Genomic DNA, 21,451 nt, shown 5'->3' with positions numbered 1-21,451 from the left:
CAATTTTAAGAAAAACCAAAACACTCGAAATAGCTCATCTCGTAGGAGATGTAGCCTTTGAAGCAGTGAGCTTTGTTGCTTTGCCACGTCTCCAAGAGAGAAAGTAGAGTGAAGTTGTACAAATAAAGAAACAGGATTCAGATCACTTGTTTCTCCATTGTGTACCCTAAGCATAAAACTTTGCCTTTGCTCCACATCCCAAGAAATGGGTATATTAAGAGAAACTGCTCAAAAAGCAGTTAAGTAGTGGTAGCTGGGAGATCTGCTATTGCAGAGGACTACTGCCCGCTCTTGACTGCGTTCTCTGAGAACCTCAGCACATCATGGTGACAAGTTTAGCTCACAATACTGAAGTGTCAGTCTGGCAAAATTAAGAATCCCCAAAAGGTATTTTGTGTTTTCAGAAATGAGTGCTTAATGGGAGAATAAACAGCCTGTCAGCTCACCTGTTGTCTTCAACAAAAATTGTTATTATCGTTCTAATTAGTACCAATTTAGGTTTTACAAATGCAAAGGAAACACAAAGCCTACCATGGCAGGAATGCCATCCAAACTACCACACAGTTTGTTTTCCAATTTTGTCATTCCACAGCTTGCACAAAGCAATTTTCTGTCTGGTGTCTAAGCAAAAGTAGAAGTCCAGTGTTCTGCACTCAGTTGTGGGTTTTTTTGTAAATGACCCTTTGGTCCCATGGGGTGTATCGATTTCTGTGACTCTTTTTAGTTATGTACTCCTCTTCCTCCTCATAGCTCCTTAGGATGCTTTTTCCTTGGCACTTAGTCCTCTGTGTATTCACTTGGCATTTTGCATTGCTAAAAGGCTCCTGTAGAAAGCAGGCAGAATTTGCAGGATGCACCTCACTGGCAAACCTCAAAGTGACCTCAAGTGAGGTCAGTGCGGGGACCTTTGCAGAAGCACTCGCTGCCTCCTGGCCCAGGTGCTGTTCAGGCTCTTGGCCGTGGCCAGTCTTCATCCACAAACGTCTCGGGATGGGTGTGATGGAGATGGGGAGAGCTGCCTGCCTCGGCCATGGTGCGTGATGCAGCATGGAACTGGCTGATCTGATTTCCAGCCCTGCACTGCCTGCAGCCCCTGAGATTTTTTTTAAGCTTTTCAGAGTCAGCAGCACCAGAGGAGGAATAAAGGAGGGTGTAAACTGCTGATTCATGCACCCAAAACCAGTGCTGCTAACAATTTTTAGAGAGAGGGTGTTTGTTATAAAATAGTGGCATTTAAAAATGTGTCTAGGAAACACTTTCAGCCCATTTTTAGGCTTTTTTTAGGCTGGGAGAAAGAAACAGTCTATAATTCCTTTTAAAAATAATTTTACTTCCAGGAGCGTTTAAAAAGAAATGTAATGAATCTGAATAGTGGTAACAGATTAACAAATCAGTTGACAGGGACTTAGAGGCTGTTTAAATTTTTTTCTTTTTTTTTAAAGTAACTTTTAAAATAATTACTCTTGACTAGTATTTCACTGTTATCAGGCACAGGTCAGAATGTGGCGAATGTTATGGGGTTTGTGGGTGATTCTTTGATATCTTATTTTTATCTTGCTGTATACTTTTTTGGCTGGTTGAAGTAAAAAGGTATCAACCCGCTTGCTGACTTTCAACCAAGATTACATTAAATCTGATTAAATTCAACATTGCCACAGCAGGACTGTACCACAAGTCATTCTGTGCTGTGGAATGACAAGAAGAGTAATTTTATAGTGAGGGAGCTCCTTATGAAAGCGAGGAGCAGTTTGAAAGGGGAATTACAGGATTGGAATAGAAAATTTTGCACAGAGATTGCAGTGCCTGTACAATAAGTGTTACGAGTCCCTCAGCTTGCTGTAACGCATAGTTTTTGTTTGCTCTCTCAGTTCCACTGTTGGCACCCATGAAGGCTGTAATGCGGTTTTGGATTTGCATTGGTGCTGCTGGGTACATGATGCTTCTTTTTTTTTCCATTATCTTTATTTCCTTTTCCTTCTCCCTGCTCAACCCCTACTTGGCTCACAGTCTGGATTAAGAACAAATCCTCAGCTTCCCGAATTTTAAAAGCCTTCCCCTTGTGATGAGCTCCAAAGTAACCGGGTTGGTTTTATGATACTATGCCATTATATAACGAGAGACCATACTTTCTGTTTTTAAAGACTGTATATTTACACTGGTCTTGGCAAAAGCGTCTGGCCACTTACACCAGTATGTCCCAGCTGACTGCATAAAGGCAAGCAGCAACTGTGTTTTGGGAGCCTTATTTGTATTAGGGCTCCTTCTGTGTTTGTTGTTTTCTCCTGACGGTTCAGCTCTGACGACCCTCATTATGAGAACTACTGCTTTTATTAAAAAAGAAAAAGCAATTGTGGTTTCAGATAAAAGTTACAGATTTGACTGGGGTGCAATTTACAATCTCAGAAGCTTGTCAGTGATAAGAGTCAAAAAAGCAACTCTTTGAAACCTGATTCAAGAATTTTCCCTTTGCCAGTCTAACTGTAAGCATAGATAAAACTGTAAACATAAACAGAAGAGTACATCTTTGAGGGGAACCAAATAAGACCAATTACACTCTTTGGTTACCTAGACCATTATATGTCTAGGTTCATTCTATGGAAATTAGGACAGTGAGCAGTTTTCAGAGTGACAACACCAAGGTGTCCCAGGGGTATGAGCTGTACAGTTCTGTGGAGGCGAGGGAAAAGCTGACTCAATACCTTGGCGCTCAAACCATACACAAAATAGCTCCATCTTATGTGTCTTCCTTGCTGGAGGGGTACCCAGGAGATGAATGCCATGCTCTTGCTCTGTTTGTTTTACAATATTTACATGTCTGTCTTGTAAAGACATGCTTGTGTCTGGAGGGCTGGGCCAAGGCTGTCCTTCCAGGGAGTGCACAAACCTGAGGATGTGTCTCTTAAAAGTAGCAATGTCACTAATCAGATGTGGTGGTGGCAAATAAAGCCTTACCAAGGGACTGACTTAGAAGGTATAAAACTTGGGCTCTACCATTAACGGCAGGGGCATGCTGTAAGATGTGACCATACCATTCCTTTCAAGCCTCCTGGCTTCTCAAGGTTTACGACAACTTAGCAGTTGGTTTGCAGTCATTTCTGCTGCTGCTCTCTGCTACGTTACTTAGGTTGTTACTGCAGTTCAAAAGCTAGGGAAAGGCATCCAAGAGTTGTTGACTTGGAAAACAGTGATTTTTCCTTATTTTCCTGGAAGATATGATACCTTTGCTTTTGAATTATTTTTCTACCAAGCGTGTTTCCTGTAAAGTTGTGTGTGATAGTATTTCAAATTGAAATCAGGAAAAGAAAAAAATACCTTTTTGTCGATGCCCTCATTAGAGAAAATCATCTGCACAGTTTGATGACCTATTTTCATTTACTCAGGAACTTGTCAGAAATCCTGCCTTGCCTGAGTACTCAGAAAGGCTCTGAAAAAAGTCCAGTTTTTGAGATCATAGCTTTCTTTGTGTAAAATCCTACTTAGTTTGTGGATTAGTCACCCAAGTAACCTAATCCATATGCTAAAGTTCTCATATAATTGAGAAACACTGAGTAGAAGAGCTGATTTTTTTTCTTTTAAGTGCCCTTAATTTCTCACCTTGCATTTTTGTTTCATTAAATGCAATACCCAAAGTACTGATTTAACCCTTTTATGTATTTTTTAAATGTACACATACTTTTCAACTTGATGGTGCCAACCACGACGCCCCTCACATGCATTTGATTTTGCACGATGGGAGTTTCTGCCCGTAATGGACAGCCTGAGAACTTCATCAGCAACGCCTCTCCAGTTGAGGCTCCCTAGAAGAGACACTGTGCAATAGGCCTGGGAAAATTTGCAACACATGTAATGACATCCCTAGGCATTTGTATTGCAGTAGTAGTACAAGACAGCTTATTCTGAACATGCGAATATCTCAGAACGTGATCAGAAGTCCTCTACAGCTCCCAATGTGTTTGAAAGTTTAGAATTTCTCATACTGTGGTTTTAATTCTGTTATTCTAAGGACTAGAGCTGATGAGAGCTGCCCTGCACATGTCAGCATAAGGCTAAGGTGACCTGAATTTTAAATGTTTGTTTTCTTTTTAACCAAGAATAACAGAGTTGATTGGTTACCATCCAGAGGAGCTGCTGGGCCGTTCAGCGTATGAGTTTTACCATGCTTTGGACTCGGAGAGTATGACCAAGAGTCACCAGAACTGTAAGTCACATTCTTACGTCTCTTCGTAGTATGCATGCAAAGCACAGCTTGCGGGTACCTCAATAAGTAGTTGAAAACACAAATGCAGCTTGTATGCAGATATTCTCTGAGAAGAGTGTTTATGCTTTGCAAGAAAACTTACAGGTTACCATGCTTGTCTAGCTGAAACGTGCTGCTGATCTTTCCAGAGGGTCTGATTTTTGCCATAATTCATACTAAACTTGGATGGTAGAGAGGAGAATCGCCGTCTCTTTACCGGATAATACAAGGATCAGCAGAAAATTTGAAGAGCTGAGTTAGGCAGTACTAGCCTGGTGAGAAGTGCTTTTACTGGTACTGTTACCCTTCTGGTGTGCTGTTGGGCTCAGCAGGAAGAGCAGCTGTAATAGGAAGAGCTTACTGCAGTATATTTTTGAAAGTCTGTCTTCTGCTACCAAATACCAGCTATCTTCCCCCACCCAAAGCAGGTGTGTGAGGAGACTTTTAAAAGGGATGATATGCATTATACAAATAATATATACTGCCAGGAACAGCTTCTTGTTATTCTTATGCCTATGAACTGCCAGTTTTAGCTGTTTTTAATGTGAAGTACCTAAATTATTCCAGGAGCAGAAAACAGCTACAAGATCTGCTCCCTCTCTTCAGCAGGCCACACAGTTACGCTTCCTTTCTGTCTCACATAAAATGTCTCACATTTTTTACAAAAACAAAGGGAAGCTTCTAGACCAGAGACCACAAGCTACAAAAAAAAAACAACCAACCAAACAAACAAACAAAAAAAAACAGCCCACACCTTGTAGTTACCATGATCAAAGTCTCTGTCCTCAGGAAAAGCACATGACTTAAGTCATGTCTATAGGGAATTGCCCACCAAATAGACTTAGAGAAAGTATTTCTGATTTTTGCAGAGAAAAGTAGCAGCAAAGAATAACTGTCTGACCTCAGGGGGAAAAGGGAATATGCATTAGTTCCAGTGGCAAGGATTCAGGACAGTTTTGAGTTGAAATGTTACTTGAAAGAATGTTTGGCAGTGATTAAAGTTGTGCGCTGTAAAACAGTGTCGGTATGAATCATCCTGTTTCCAGAGCTGCTTAAAAGAAAAAAAAGAAATCAAACCATACTTAGAGAGAGTTGTCTGGGAATGTATTTGTTAAAATTGTTTCTTAGGTAATGTGCTCATGTTTTTAACAGTGAAAAGGAATTAGCGATATTCATAGATAGGATGTCCGTACCCTATGCTGGGCTATTAAGAGTCATCCTGAGAAATGAGGGGGTATGCGCACTGTTGCTTCTGAATCATTGAGTTGCATTTCTAAGAATGGAACAACGCCAGGGACAGAATGAACTGAGAGATGGCAATCTCTTTGGTAACAGGGGAGAGAGAGAGAGCCCTTGTTGGTTATCCCTGTCTAGTTAGTTAAATGGAACCGCTGAGCCGGGACTTGTCCACGTAAAGATTTCTGGAGAGTTTCTAGTACCCATCTTGACCAGGCATTGATTGAGGTTGTTCTCGCTCTGGCAGTTAAATTCAACTCATGTAGTGCAGAGTGTATGTCTAGATGCCGTTGTGCCTACTCAAAAGAGATCTGTCCTACAAACGTCTGCTGTTGGGCATGAGGACTGATGGAGAAGCAGAAGGAAGTCAAGGAGAAGTCTGGAGGAGCGAGTTATACCAGCAGAAGTGCTCAAAGGCACCGTGCACTGCACAGGTTATAAATATTTAGGATCAAACTGTTCCATAGTGTTTATCATAGCACAGGATCAGCATGGGTGATTTTTACTGTTAAAAGCACAGGACCAAAGTCTGTGCTGTAAAAATGCTGTTGCCCACAACAGAAGCATGAGTTTACATCCCTAGCAAATTTTGTTTTTCTAAGCTAAATACTTCCCATGTCTTCTGGGACAGTCAGGCTTCTTACCAACTGAGAGAACAGGCACAAAGGCAAAGTGACAGTAAGCTGTGATTTGAGGGAACTCACATAAGCCCTCCGAACGGGAACATCCCTGGGTTTCATAATGTTACCTACTGCACAGGGTAACCTAGCAGGTATGTAACTTATACAGAGCTTACGAGTTCTTCCTGGCCATGGAAACAGCCACCACAAAATTCATGTTTAGCATGCTCATATTTATTAAACAAGTTTTTTTATTAGACATATGCTATATATACAGTCGTCAATTCTAACAGTGCCAAACATTTAATGTTGTAAAGATACATAGGAATAGAGGAAGGAGACGCACATTTGAAAAGTAAGAGGGAGAGAAACCTCAAATGAGTCTCTTGGATAGAAGCAGAACTCCTTCCCTTTCCTTCTTTCTAATTTAGTGATAAATCATGCTTATTACAGTTTTACTGTCCTGCAGGGTTCGTGTTCTTTTTCTTCTTGAGGTGAAATAACAGCCTCACATTCAACCAAGCCACAATAGTGTTTTTGTTCTTGGCTTCAATATAGTTGCATATAGAGTATGAAAGTCTTAATTAGTCACCATCAGATGGAAGACTAGAGTGCATTTGGCATACCCAGTTTTTCACATTATGCAAGCAAGCTGAAAATCTCTGCCTTGTTACATAAATCTACACAAAAGATTGACTGTAGAGCTGTATTTTCCAATTCAGCAATTAATAAGCTATAATCACTTCCACTTAGAGTCTGGTCTTGTCGCCCTTAAAGCCAATGGGAATTTTGCTATTGACTTCAGTGGGGAGCTGAATGTCACCATCTGGGACCCGCCGCTTGCTAGTACGTAGCAGAAATTTGACAAGCCTTCCAAGTGAATCATATTTCTCAAGTGTGTCTCAGCAATTAAGACATTTTGTGTTGAGTTAAATTAATCCCTGCCCTCCCCCTTTCTCCACCCAAGCATAAGGCATATAGCCGGAGCCTATTTCATTGAGATGTTACTAGTTCTGTAAAGATACAGGTAACGTACACTTCACACACACACAAGAAAAGAAAAGAAAAAGTGAGTAGTTCACGCTGAAGGCAGAACCTTAAAGGTAGCATTGATAACAAAGTCAGCAGTTTATGAGCATATTAGTCATTTATGAGATTACCCCATGGAGGGATTCTGCTGTACTTTATTATATCAGAACATGACATGCTTTGAATAATAATAATAAAAAAGATTAAAGCAGTAAAAAGCTTCTTTGTAATGTAACAGGCGCCTACACTGTGACTCTTATTGATGAGCTGATGATTAGGAAGCAGTGTAATTATGTTTCACAAGCAGAGCAGAACAGTCCAGTCACTAAAACACTTTGAAATGAAAGCCTTTTGATTTTGTTCCACCAGAAGTATTTAATCAATAAAAGTAATGTTCTACTTTGTCTAAATAAATTAAATGAAGGATGATTAAATACTCCTTGGAAGAAAACAAATTTCAGAGATAGAAGGATAAACACAGCAACAATTATCTGCAAAACAGTTGTTACATTTCACAGGCATGGCTTTGTACGTTTGTATGGTGGCAATGTAGGAGAGACTGACAATAAATAGCTTCCGTTAATGGCCATATACACAAGGAATATTTCTGTATAAAACCTGCAGAATCAAGTTTCCAGCCTTACTGAGTCAAAATGCATTATTTTTAGGGCATTAGTTTGATGGCATACTGTCTTCAGGCATCAAAGATGTTTAAAAGGAAAGATTGCCAGTGTGGTCAAAGGTTTAGCTGAGTCAGTTCCCAATTTTGCTACTCAATGTGACTACGTCTGCTTACAAATACAAACTCTTATTAGTATGAGTACTGTTTGCATATTCCAGCTCTAATTTTATTGCCATTGATCAACTATTTTTCCTCAGCTGACAACAGTGAATTACAACAGGCAGGACATCATAAAACTTTACATCTGAGAAGCCTAAAGCTCCACACTGAAAACTCATTCTCTTCAAATACTACAAAATATTGGGATGGGGGGTGTCACCCTTCGAACATTTAGATGAAGCTTTAAACCTGAGTTGTACTTTTGTCAGTTTATTGTTTAAAAAACACAGGACAGTTCAAAAAAGCATTTAGAGTTAGACATTATTTGATTTGTCACATGGGTCTTTGTTCCTTCTAGGCTGCTAATTTCAAGCTACTGCAGAGGAACAGCACAGACCAACCAGACAGAGATATGTAGTAGTTCAGCCATTTTTCTCTAGGCAGAACAATACCATTTACATTCTTAACTTTGATACTTTTTAGAGAGTGATATTACTTCTTCAGCCTCTTAAAAACAATGCTGTGCTAATGACACCTTCACTTTACTTGTGGTATTGATAGTTCCAGCTCCTAATTCTAAGGTATAAAAAGAGATAGGTATAGATTTAAATTATGAGGTGGTGGGTTTTTTTGTGTGAGTATAGTTTTTAAATCATCTGATTCTTGAGCTTATCGGTCACCTAAATAAGGAAACTATTAAATAGTTTCCTAAATAAATTCACTTTCCCACAAGTCAGCCTTAGAGCCCAAAGGGAGGTGCTTTTAGGACAGGGACTCTCAAGAAACGTGCAGTCAGCAGGGCATTATTTTGGGGGCAGCATGGATCTTATTAGAAAAATTAGAAAAATCCCACACTCTTACCTGAATGCTCAGACCATCTCAAGAACTCAAATGCCAGAACTCAGATTTCCAGTCTTGAGTAGAAGCCTCAAATGAACATCCCCTTTTATATTTAAAATGGCTGAATTTCCCCAAAGATAAGCATCCTTGCTAACGACTGCCTTAGTGCAGTTTTGCATGATGAAAACTCAGAAGCGGTTTATTTAAGACAAGTGTTACATATTGTGCGTTCCTGTCCTGCCGCATTATTTATATCTCTGACCCCTTTTCTCAGTGTGTACAAAAGGTCAAGTAGTGACGGGCCAGTACCGTATGCTTGCCAAGCACGGTGGCTATGTGTGGCTGGAGACTCAAGGAACAGTGATTTACAATACGCGCAACCTACAGCCTCAGTGTATCGTCTGTGTCAACTATGTGCTGAGGTAAGTTGTGTGGGGCAGAAAAGCCACATGTGGATTCATGTGCTGGAAGAAACGCAATAATCAGAGGAACTTTTGAAGGGTCTATTTATTCAGTGTTGTTATTCTGAAATCAGTTTAGTCATGTTTGTTCAGTCTTGTTTACTGATGTTAGACATCGATGAAAAATGTGGCATGCCTGTTCCCATACACGCTGTTGAAATACACCACAGCCTTCCCCTTCTGCAGAGTGGCTGCTGTGCTGATACAACAAACTGTAAAGCCTGCACTGAAGATTTTATTGTGTAACACAACTGCCAATGTGTTTTGTTTCTCTAATGCAATGACAGAGAGGTAAAATTAAGTAGTAACTATCTTATGTTGCTAGGAAAGGCTGTTTACCACCTCAAAAATCAGGACCAATCAGGAGTTTTGCCTCTGTTTGGCACAACTCAAGTATTTTTGGTCCTAGATGGGGCCAAAATAGGAAATACTTATTTGAGTGATAGTCAGGGTCATTATAGCCTCGACTACAACCCTCTTAAAAAGTAGAGCAACAAAGCCCTGAGTATTCCCACAGAAGTCCTGACCACAGTCTCTGCGTCATCTGGCATGGTGGTGCTCAGCAACGCTGGAACCGTGCCTCGCCTGTCGACAGCCTGGCGTGCAACTGAAGAGAGGCTGAAATGCTTGTACGGGCCCCAGCTTTTAGAGAGATTTTACTGCCTACATTAGCCACATCTTTTTTGTTTTAGAGTGCAAAATGCCTAAAACCTATTTTCTTGTTAGTGAAATTGAGAAGAATGATGTTGTGTTCTCCATGGACCAAACGGAATCGCTCTTCAAGCCTCACCTGCTGACGATGAGCACCGCCTATGAGAGTGGCATCCCTGGGATGGAGAAGAGTGACTTCTTGTTTACCAAGTTAAAGGAGGAACCAGAGGAACTTGCTCAGCTGGCACCAACACCTGGCGATGCCATTATTTCCCTGGATTTTGGTTAGTTTGTATAAATAATTCTTGTGCAACAAAGAGCTGTGTGTGAGCCTACATTTAGAAATTTAATAGACAAGGTCTGTTTGCTGTGTGTACAAATTGGGAGTAATGGCTGTAAGAGCCCACGTGCTCACACCAGTGGAAAATTTCTGTGAATGAGAGCAGAATCAGGCTTTCTTGCTGACTAAACAACATGCATTAAGTCTATGCCAACTTATTGTCATGGCAACTGGGAGCGGTGTTTACTTTTAATGAATAGCTGCAATTATATCATAACACAGCACAAGCTAAAAGTGTTCATTAATATTGTTAAAACCCCATCCAGGGACACAGAAGTTTGAGGAAGCCCCTGCCTTCACCAGTGCTGTTTTGACACCAAACAAATCATGGCCAGTGGAAGCAAAAAGCCACACTGCTCAAGGTGAAACACTGACGATACCATCCTTTACAATGCTGCAGATTGCACCTGGAAGCAGTACACCAAGTGCAAGCAGCAACAGTAGCTGTTCCACGGTAAGAGCTTTAAAAAAAATATGCATGTTATGTTTTGTATGTGAGTCCCATCGACATATGTAGATGACTTTTTCATGTTAGCAGTCCTCTCTTGTTGCTTATTAACAAGGCCCAGTGTATCTATATCCCTCCTGTACTGCATATATCTTAAGTATCAATGGTAAAATAGGAACTACATCCTGCCTTTACATTGCAATCCTCATTTTCTCCTGGCTGTCCCTCAGTAATTACTATAACCTATAAAAGAACTGGTAGAAGAATGTGCTACCATCTTTCCTTCCTGGAGTTAGCCTTAAATATAAGGCCAATGTAGACAGTCTGGCTGCTAGCAACGTTGCACCAGACCCATCCTCCTTCCGTTTGTTAACTAGAAGCTACATAGTCTTTAGAAAGCTTACCCAGCTCGGGCTTTGAGAGCAGCTCTGCGGAGTTCCCCACTAAAAGAATGAATGTGCTTTTTTAGGGCATTGCCCCCAAGAGCAGGAGCCACTCTCAGCCAGCCTTTACTAGAGGGTGTCCAATATCTTAAGAAAGGCATTGAGGGTATTGTTGAGCATCTCCCTTCTTTTTATATTTATATAATTTAATAGTGTACATTTCATGTTCCTTGTCTGACTTGCCAAAAAACACTTAAACAACAACTAGGTTCCTCTATAGGGTGTGCCTATGTTTTGTAGTGACAAGTAATCTCACGTTGGAGAAAAGCATATGATAGAAGTGGACACTTTGGGGTTCTGAGGACACTATACATAGAGTCTGGCCATTTGCTTTTCATAGAAAAGATACGTTACTGAACAGTACGTTATAAGCAGCATGATGCTAAGCCAATACTGTGGTTGTCTTGCCACTTATGGCAAATTCTTATTTCTGTGCAGCCAAGCAGCCCAGGAGATTATTACAATTCTGTGGATGAAGATTTTAAGATTGAAGTGATTGAAAAACTTTTTGCTATGGACACAGAATCAAAAAGTCAGTGCACCTCCCAGGTAAGAAACTAATCTCTCTTCCAAAAGCCAGAAAACCAGTCTCCTGCTAGCAGGTAGTACAGATGCATGTCATAAGTGCAGATATCATGATCTAATATGCAAACTGCATTTGTACATATACACCGAAGTTTTGATGCACAACATTGTTAAAAGCTGGTGTGTAAATTGCTATCCCTAACTCTGAAGCGAGTACTTTACGGTGTCACTGTGGCAGCACTACTAAGAAGAAAGAAGCAGCAGAAACCTTTCAGAATTCAGAGGCTTCTGTAGACTAGATAGGAATACAAGCAGCACCAATTTTTCTTTTTTAATCTGGCCTAATGACTAGCCAGTAAACATCCTTTCTAGAACAAAATACAAAAAAGCCAAATGAAAAAGGAGTGCCCCTCATAGCACATACCTCCTTTACAAAATGAAAACTGTAATTTTTTATATATTCTTCTTGGTTTACTTATTAGAGGAGTTCAGAGATGTGACGATTACTTGCACATAAACTAACATATAGTCTCCATCTCCTGCATTCTATTCAGGGTGTAAGTGTAGAAATTCCCTCTATAAATAAATAAATCCACTATCATAACATTACGTCAAGTGAGCTAGTGAATAAAAGGCGTAGGCCTGATTCAGCCCACCTAACTTTAGATACTTAATTGAAATGCCTTTACTAAAGGCTTATGCTCTTTTATAGCTAAGAGAAAGGAACAGGCATTGCTGGCTGGCAGCTCAGACCATACACTCATCTCCTCCTATTAATCCTGTGGAGAGTTTGGGGTGACTGGGGCCCAAATGAGGCGCTTCAGCCTGCCAGTGCAATTTGCAGGCTTAGAGGTAGGCTGTAGTCCATGTCCTGAAGAAATTTTATGTAAGTCTGAACATAGTAACATTAAGGAAAGTGATAGAAAGAGTGGACAGATAGGAGGAAATTGTGGATCAGGATCAAACTCAATGCTAAGACTTGACATGTGCAAACTTCAGTTTTGTCTGATTCAGTATCCACTTGCTCAGGTGTGTCCCACCACATCAGCAGCTTTGGTGGGAAAAATGAGTGTTAGAAAAGTGCCCCTGTCATGAGGTGATTTCTCTCTCTGTTCAGCTTTGGTCAAATGCCAAGACAAATTAATTTAAGATTTAAGTGCAAGTGTCCTTCCAACTATGTTTTTTAAAACTTTTGCATGTTTATATACTTTTTTTTTCCATGTAGCTGGATTATGAGGAAGATATGTTTTCTATTTTAGCATGAAAAAGCCTGAGGTTGAACTACATGCCACATGTTATAGAGTCTTGGCAGACAAGTTATTCAAAGTGTAATGAAACACAAGATCTGCTTCAGATCACACTGTTACGGGTTACATGCAAGCTGCTTTAGCAAATACTGCTTATCTGGGAGGGTTTTTTTCTTCAGTTTCTTGTCTGTCTTTGCTGATGGTGATATGACGAACATGTATGCTAGTTATAGAAATAAGACATCTTTAAATAAGAGCTGGCCAGTTTCATGTAGGTAAATTTATTATTAACTTTTAGTTTCTTATGAACTTACTTTATTCCTGCGCAGACTGACTTCAATGAACTGGACCTTGAAACCTTGGCTCCTTACATTCCTATGGATGGAGAAGATTTTCAGCTCAGTCCAATCTGCCAAGAAGAATGTCCTCTCTCTGAAAGTGCACAAAATACCCAGCAGAGTCTAAGTAGCATGAGTACCATCTTCCAGCCCCTTCCTTCTGCTTCACAGAATCACTTTCTCCCAGAGAAATATCGCCCACAGCTATCAAATAAAAAAATGAATCCTGGTCATGGGTCCCTGGCATCAGTGTTCTTCAACGATGTGAGTAGGTCATCACTGCCACCATACCATGACCAAGCCAGCACTCCCCTGTCTTCGATGGGAGGAAGACCAAACACCCAGTGGCCACCTGATCCCCTGTTAGAGTATGTTCCTGCGAAATGGAGACTTGTGGATAAATACTCAGGATCCCTATCAAGTTCCTCCTCAGGGCCACCAGTGCATTCTCCGAGCATGCCCACATATAAAAGAAGGTAAGACCTTTTGTGGTATAACTATGTATTTTACTACGAAAAGGCTTTGGGCAATGAGGAGGGTCATATTCTTGAAAAAAATCTTTTTCTCAATTCAGCTGGAATAAGTTGTTTTGATAGGCATCAGACTGCACCTCTGGTGAAATTAGCGTAGTGCTCTCCCAGTGGCCGTCAGTCTGGTGGAAGCAGAAGTGGGCTGATTTTTCATTGCCTGTAAGGACGCAAGAATGGATTTCTTGCTGGTCAGGTAAAAAATACCCCAGTAATTTTGCAAGGCCTGCTTGACTTTATGCTGTTTAAGGAAAGTACTGAAAAGGCTTACTGGTCCAGCAGTAAGCTGGGAGCCATGCATGCTTTCTTACCTTGCATATATTTTTTGCACAACAGAAAACAGGGGAGAGCAAGGGATGACAGTACACTTATTGTTGGCATATGTAAATACTACAACTAAGATGTAAAATTAGAGGCTCTTTTTCTACAGCCTTTCCTCACCTTGTTCACTTTCTTACACACGTGAACAGTATGCAATGAGATGTAGATCAGAGGATACAGTCCTGTAAGTTTCCTGTCACAGCCAGAAGTGTCTCTGTGGGTCTTGGGTGTTGGTCACACTGAAACATTCAGGAAATCCATAGAACTGCAACGGTCATTTCAAAACGTGGAGCTGTGCGGGTTTTGCCTGCAGTTTGCTTTCTGGGATTTCTTGTTGGTAGAAATACCACTGTCTGAATATGAACCTGGAAACAGAGGGTTTGTCCCCAGCCAGCAACCTGTGTGTTCAGATTTAATATGCAAAACCAGGGGACAGGCGTGGCACTCAAAATCCTGTCCTCAAAAATCACATGATCTCTTTTCCACGGCATTTTTATGTCTGCCTGGAGAGCCCTAGAGGCTGTTTATGCTAGACTTTCATTAGTCTTTGATCCCAAAAGTCAAAAGTTTCCAAAGCTTGTGGGATGATTAACAAAAGGAAAGAAAAACATTTGAGGTTTGAGGTCTGTCCACTGGCATGTGTCAAAGACACCTTAAATGTCTTTAAATGAAAGAAGAATCTGTATAAATGAACAAGATGGTTTAGATCTGCCTCGTTGCTCACTTACCCAGAGATCTTTTCTCCACAGGCCCCTGGATGCTTTTGGGCAACGAGGCATAGATGTAAACCCAGCAAGAATTGCTCTGTCTAACAGTTTGAAACTGAAGCGACAACTGGATTACGAAGAACAAGCATTGCAACAGCTGAGTGGGGTAATCATAAGAAATGCATCACCTTCAGAACTTTGGACTCACCATCATCATCAGTGTAATTATGTGTTTTGCTTTTCTTCACATTGCAGGGAGATCCATCTGTCATTAACCCCTCTCACCTAATGTGGAAAAGAATGAAATTTCTCAAAGGGGAAAACTGTTCCTTGGTTACAGAAAAGAAGTCTCTCAGCACAAGTGTTCTTACTGGTAAGACAAAAGAAAATGGTTTTGCAATGTTACGTATCGAAACAATTTTGAGAGACAGGTTGAACAGAAACAAAAGTTCTTTCAAAATGAAATGCAAGCTCTGTAAATATTACACTAAGCTAAAATTAAAGATCAGGTTGTATCACTAAGAGCTGAACAATTTAAGGTACATTTGATAAATACCAGGTAGGTGGTTTCATGTGTGTTCACACCCTTGCCTTGGAGGTAACAGAGATGGGTTTACCTCTTGCTGACCCAAGGTATGGCCATCTCAGAGCTAGGACTGATACTTTCTACAACATTGCGTTTCCTTACACAAGCAGATCTGGGGTGCAGTACCACTTCTAGAGCTAGTGCTGCTTCTGGACTTCATTTGTCACAAGATGTAAGTGTGCCTGCTCCATGTGACCATCACGCCGAGGATCCCTTTGCGTTGAATTAGTATTATCTACTATAATTATTACACTGTCTTAATTTAATTTTTTTTTCCTTCTGTGTAAATCAGATGAATTTGTCTGTAACTCGAGAGGTCTGAGCCAACCAATGAATCAACTGCAGCAGCAGCAGCCACCCACCTGTGGCAGTCCTGGTGAGAATGTGAAAGCAGGAGTGTTTCCCCTTCCATTCTACAGTTCCCACTGTCAGGACTACAGTGTCCAGCCAGTTCATAAAGCATCAGGTAAGAGCTGTCAAATACAGAAACTGGAAAATGTTGGTATTTAGTCCCAATACTGACTCCATGAAAGAAAAACATTTTAAAAAAATATAGAGGATGATGATAAACTAAGAACCAACTAGGTATTGCTCCATCACATGAAAAATTAGTTGTTTAGTGTGAAACATTGATTTTTACACTTTTCATACATGCTGGAAAAAATCCCTTTGCCCTTCATCTCAATTAACACTTTTACCTTGGAGGTCCAGTCATCCTCCATCCATACTCCTGTCTTGCAATGGAGTTGATTAAATTGTACTAAAAACTTCTCTTGCAGCATTGATATGGGAGGTTTGTAGGTTAGTTTTAACATGTGCCCTCTTAAAAGTTAAAATAAGTAATTAAATGGGACAGACAAATGTCCTTTCTAATATATAAGGGGAGTGGGTGCCAATTTAGAAACTCTGTTGTTTACTGCAGCTTTCCTCATCTGCATCAATATTGTTTTTCTCAGACGAATCTAAATTGGGGTAGAGGTGAAAAACTGCACGTGTCTGTGTGACACGCTTCCAGCAGTTCAAGGCAGAGTGATGCACAGGTTTGCTCTGAAACCTGTAACTGTTGGTGGTTTGAGCATATAAATGAAATTGTAACTGGTATAAACAGAAGAGGGAGGAAAGAACTTCTCTCTCTGGTCTCACGACTTACTTCAGTGATCTCTTCCAGGTATGACCAGTCGCCTGCTGGGGCCCTCTTTTGAACCCTACTTGTTGCCCGAGTTGACAAGATATGACTGTGAGGTGAACGTCCCCGTTTTGGGCAGGTCTACGCTTCTGCAAGGCAGTGAACTGCTCAGAGCACTGGACCAGGCAACCTGAGCGACCCTGCGATTATTCCATGGCCTATACTGTTCAAAACAGCTTCAGTTTTTAAATATATTTTTGCAAGTAGACAATTTCTAATACCAATACACTTTTACAGGATTTTACTTAGATATTGAACCTGTCCACGTTACCAAATAGTGGCCTTTTGAAGTTACTCACTTTATTATTCATACTAAAGAAATACATCTACTGTATTTTCTCTATTGCAATTAAAGTGTTGTTTAGAGAGTTTGATTACCCTCCCCTTATCTCATTACCTGTAATTTATATGCTGACACTTTCTTCAAATTTCATGCTAATAAAAAGCTGTGGTATAAATGCCTCATCATGTGATACTTTGGCTGCAGTACTGCAAAGATTTACTTTTATTGCCAAAGATGAACGAAACAAATTTGATCTCCGACCACAGTTTTTTGTTGATCTGCCAAATTGAAATCCTTTGAGTCTTTCTGTTTTCCAGCATTTATCATATTGTAACTTACATAACTTGTGCAAAACCATACTAAAAGAAAAATCCCAGCTTTCCACCCCCCCTCCCCTTCCCATCATTTTTATACACTTGGTTGAAAGAAATGCGAATGGTGAACTGCAGTGCTTGTGGGTATCTGTGAAAGTTGCACGTTGTAAGCTTTTTTTCCTCAGACGCAAACCACATTCTCAGCTGCCTTAACCTGGCTTAGCTCTACAGCCAAGGGAGTCCTACAGATTTACCCCAGTGGAGGACTTAGACCTGTGTTTTCAATTTGTGCAGAGGTTTCTTGGTTTGTTGTTTCCTTTTTTTCTTTTTCCCCACTAAAAATTTTTTTAAATATTTTTAATTTGTCTCTGGGTCAGTTGTTAATCATCTCTTGGTACTTTTGCTGTATCTAGGACACAACAACTTTAAGAGCTGTTTCTGCTAGAGAGAGTAGTATTTGTTATGATGTTGCTGATATTTCAGGAATCTGACCAGTGGCCAGTACTAACACCTCTGATTAATGTTACCCTTTTTTCATTTTATATGCTAGATACCAACATAATTGCAATATTGAATCGTTAAAACTAAAAGTTTAAGTAGTATTTCCCAGCATATTAGGCTAACTCAGTTATAAGTAGACAGAAAGAATTGAGGATTTTGTAGTGAGATGAATAGCTGGCAGGCAGGTCTCTCTTGTTTTTACTTGCCTTACATTAATCAGCAGCTAAAATGTCATTAAAAGGCAACCAGACATTTTCAGAGCTCCTTTCCAACTATCATTTGTTGTCATGCATGTATTTTAAAAAATAAGGCTTTGAATGCTTTCAAAGGCAAAGGGATTCAAAGGTTTAAATTAAAACACATTTAAAGAGCAAAAATATTAAAATAATAAACGGCAGGTGAGCAGTTCTGACTTTAAAATACATACAGACCTAGATATACGTTGGGCTATATCATTTTGTTTCCTCCACTGGTATAAATCACCATAGGTTCACTAAAGAAAACAGAACAGTGGCAATGCAAAAAAAGGCAAGAAATCTGGCCCAGAAACTTAGAACAAAGATAGGTTCTTTTGAGACTTCTGATTCTGCTGAAGCTGGGTTTATAAAATTGCTTTGTATCATGCACTGACACTTGCAGAGAGGGAGCCTTGGTTTCACAGAGCACTTCAGAGTTCGCTGTGTTAAGCGAGTCTTAACCACACATACTTAGAAAAGCTGAAGATCTTTTGTTATTGGTACACAGTGTAAAAAATAAAAATAAAAATATAGCCCCTTGTAGGGGCCTATTGTAGGCAATCTTACAAGAGTTTATTACCAAAAATAATCTACTCCTAAAGTGAAGTTATTACCGTGTGGAAAAAATATATTGTAAGCATCAAAATCTGATGAAAATTGGCAAGTAAATTTGCAGTGGCAAGGAATTAAAGGCTTCAAGGATTAAAGACACTTGAATACTGCTCTTCTGTTTCTTATTTGTGTAGTTTCAGCATTAAAAATGTTATAGCCTAACAGTTTACTAAAACACTCTGAAAAAATATTCCATGTCTTAATATTAATCATACTTTTTATCATAATTATTTCATAATCTATATTGCTGAATTCTTATTGACTATATTATAACGTATGGGAACTTTAACTTGATAAGGAAATGTATTTTGACACTGATATCTTATTAAAGTATACTGATCCTAAATTCTTTGTGACTCGTTTGCTATGAATTTGTTATTTGTTGTATCATTGTAAAACAAAAGTATTTATTAAATTATTTATAGAAAATAAAGGTTTGCATTGATCTTTGAAGAATGAAAGAACAAACAAAAGTTACCTGTATTTGAGAGCTGGGAAGAGGTCTGCACCACCAACCTTTTTGTGGAGTTTACCCAGCTTTCCTCCCACAGAGAATCAATGCCGTGCAGAGCGCCTTTCTGAAACAAGGCCCTTGGTTCAGACTGCTGCTTTCATTTCAAAAGTGTATTTCTGTCTGAGGAGCTAAGGCTGCATCTTGTAATGCTACCCTTAAAAAGAACAATTAATAAACAAAATTACATTTTAGAGGCCAAATTGGCACAGTTCCCCACTTCAGTTTTTATGGGAGTAACATTAGCCATCATATTCTGCCAGTCATAAATAATGAGTTTTCCCCCATCCAAGCTCCTGCTTTACCCACCCAGTACTTTATCCCAGTGCTGGTTTTCATCATGAAAATCCTTTCCGTATAGAAATGGCCAGTTTTGCCTGTATTACACCGATCACGCGGTAGGAGGGCAGACACATGAAGAAATTCATCTCCAACCATACACTTAAAATGCATGCTGGACTGCATGGAAGCTGTTGGTGCTTGACCCTTCTGGTAAATGCCCATACAGACACCGAGAGCTTCTCAAACAACAGAGAATCTTCTGAATATCCTGCAGAAGTGGACTGTCATCGCCTCCTTTTCTAGATGGGATGCTCAGCAGGCATAGAAAGTAACTCCTTGCTTCTACAACTGTTGTAATTAACAGCAATCGCACAACACACAGCAGTGAGGAGCGAATGGTGAATGGTGCTGTGCCTTACGCTCCCTTTTAAAGCATCCCATTGATCTTCAGGGCACTTTGACAAAGACTAAGCATTCCAGATTCTAACCCAATCGATGGTTAAAAAAAAAAAGCTAATCTCATGAGTAGAAATTAACCTGTTCTGATCAATTTCTGTCTTTTAAAAGTTGTAACTGCTAACTGCTAATATAAAATAGTGCTGCCAGGCATTATTTTTTGGGGGTGTCCAAACATAGCTTATTGCTAGCACTCGCATTCTGAAGTGCTTTCAGCATTCACGACTCCCATGTTCAAGTAGTTTAAGGAACGTATCAGTGGTGCCTTCAGCTCCACCAACCCCCAGCTAAACACTTTTCATGTTAGCAAATTCTAGTGTTTTTTTCCCCTATGTAATGAACATCCTGGACAACTTCGCTCCAATACTACAATTTACATACCCAAAAGACCCAAACCCTGGCCAGAAACATAATACATAGATTGCATCAATAGCCAAGTTTTGTTCTGCTGAACAGGGATTTATTATGGCTTTTTAAAAGTTTTGACACACCACCACCACCAGTAGGCCAGAAAAAGTGCTTAAAATTAAGTGTCCATCATCTTTCAGTGCCTAAAAGCACCATTTCTTGGCACCAGATCTTGTATCTCTAACAGCATAGCACTGATCCCAACTATGCTGTTCAACACTCATTACATTCTGCTGAAAAATTGGGCAGTATTGCCAAGCTCTCATGACGTGGGCTGGTCTCAGTCTCTGGCTGATTTTCAAGTCTACCATCTTTTTAAAATGATCAAGCCAACATTTTTCCTAGACCATAGACTTCATGCAGGTAAGCTTCACACTTCATTGAACAAACGGTTACAACAAAATACTATAGGGAATTCTCAACATCCCAGTGTATATTGTGATTACTAACAAAACTACAAAAAAGTCCAAATAACCTGGAGCAAAGTCCAACCGTCTTTTCAGTTGAGACACCAGCCTCTAAGCAGTACAGACCTAAGGACAGTAGGTGATTTCATCACGCTTGCCAACAGTGGGCAGAGTACAGAAAAACATTCACTGTAACACACAACTGCTCCAGTCCTAGATGGTGAAGGTTTCAGCTGTTGTTGCTCCCTGAGGAGCTACATAAAGCTATTCACAGACATGCCAGATTTTTTTTTTAATTTTATTTTTAAGAGCTACAGTGGAGAACTGGAAATATACACCTACATTTACAAAACCAGCATTATTTTCTTCCTTTTTTTTTCTCCTCCTCTAACTCTCTTATTTTAAGCTTCCCAAGAGGAGAAGAAACAATTTCTAAGAAAAAAGAAAATCCTTAACAATATTTTCTTAGGACAACAAAATCTGTTACACATCCCTGTTCTACTCCCTTAGCACAGGCCAACAGACAGCACAGCAGCTGCCTTTTGGTTATCCAGGGCTGCCTCTGAGCTCACCCTGGACTCTCACTTCCCTAGGCTCTGTTCCTAAGTTGCTTTCCTTAGTCAACTGAAGCTACAACCGCACCATAGGAAAGTTCTAGCTATTGGTATGTACCCCATTTTTGGAGGTACACATTAAAAATGGCTCCAAACAAAAAAAAAAAAAAAAAATGAGAAAAACCTTTTAGTTTGGAAGCACCACTGACATTTCTTTTGTCTGAAACCCATCCCGCATTCTTGGCAGCTTGTGATGTGCCACGGGTCTCAGATGGAACATTTTCCTTGAAGTCCTAAATTCCTCTAATCAAGGAGTTACTTAATTCTCTTCAGTCATGCCTCTCAGTTAGTTAGTAATGTGGTT

The 21,451-nt window shown here is 40.0% G+C and overlaps 1 protein-coding gene across 7 annotated transcripts in view; it reads left to right on the top strand.

Moving 5' to 3' along the window:
* The window catches only part of EPAS1 (endothelial PAS domain protein 1), a 79,132-nt gene extending 60,314 nt beyond the window's left edge, over nt 1-18,818 (top strand). For all 7 annotated transcript variants that reach the window (XM_080408297.1, XM_080408300.1, XM_080408295.1 and 4 more), the window contains 10 exons: nt 4,092-4,198; nt 9,018-9,165; nt 9,931-10,139; nt 10,462-10,649; nt 11,525-11,635; nt 13,188-13,672; nt 14,794-14,917; nt 15,007-15,124; nt 15,630-15,803; nt 16,506-18,818. In XM_080408297.1, the coding sequence (XP_080264423.1) occupies nt 4,092-4,198; nt 9,018-9,165; nt 9,931-10,139; nt 10,462-10,649; nt 11,525-11,635; nt 13,188-13,672; nt 14,794-14,917; nt 15,007-15,124; nt 15,630-15,803; nt 16,506-16,657 (1,816 nt within the window). In that variant the 3' untranslated portion in view covers nt 16,658-18,818. The remainder of the gene's footprint in view (nt 1-4,091; nt 4,199-9,017; nt 9,166-9,930; nt 10,140-10,461; nt 10,650-11,524; nt 11,636-13,187; nt 13,673-14,793; nt 14,918-15,006; nt 15,125-15,629; nt 15,804-16,505) is intronic.
* The last annotated feature ends 2,633 nt before the right edge of the window (nt 18,819-21,451 follow it).

This window comes from Falco punctatus (assembly GCF_963210335.1).
Source record: "Falco punctatus genome assembly, chromosome: 12".
Lineage (NCBI taxonomy): Eukaryota > Metazoa > Chordata > Aves > Falconiformes > Falconidae > Falco > Falco punctatus.
This window is presented reverse-complemented; position numbering and strand designations above follow the sequence as displayed.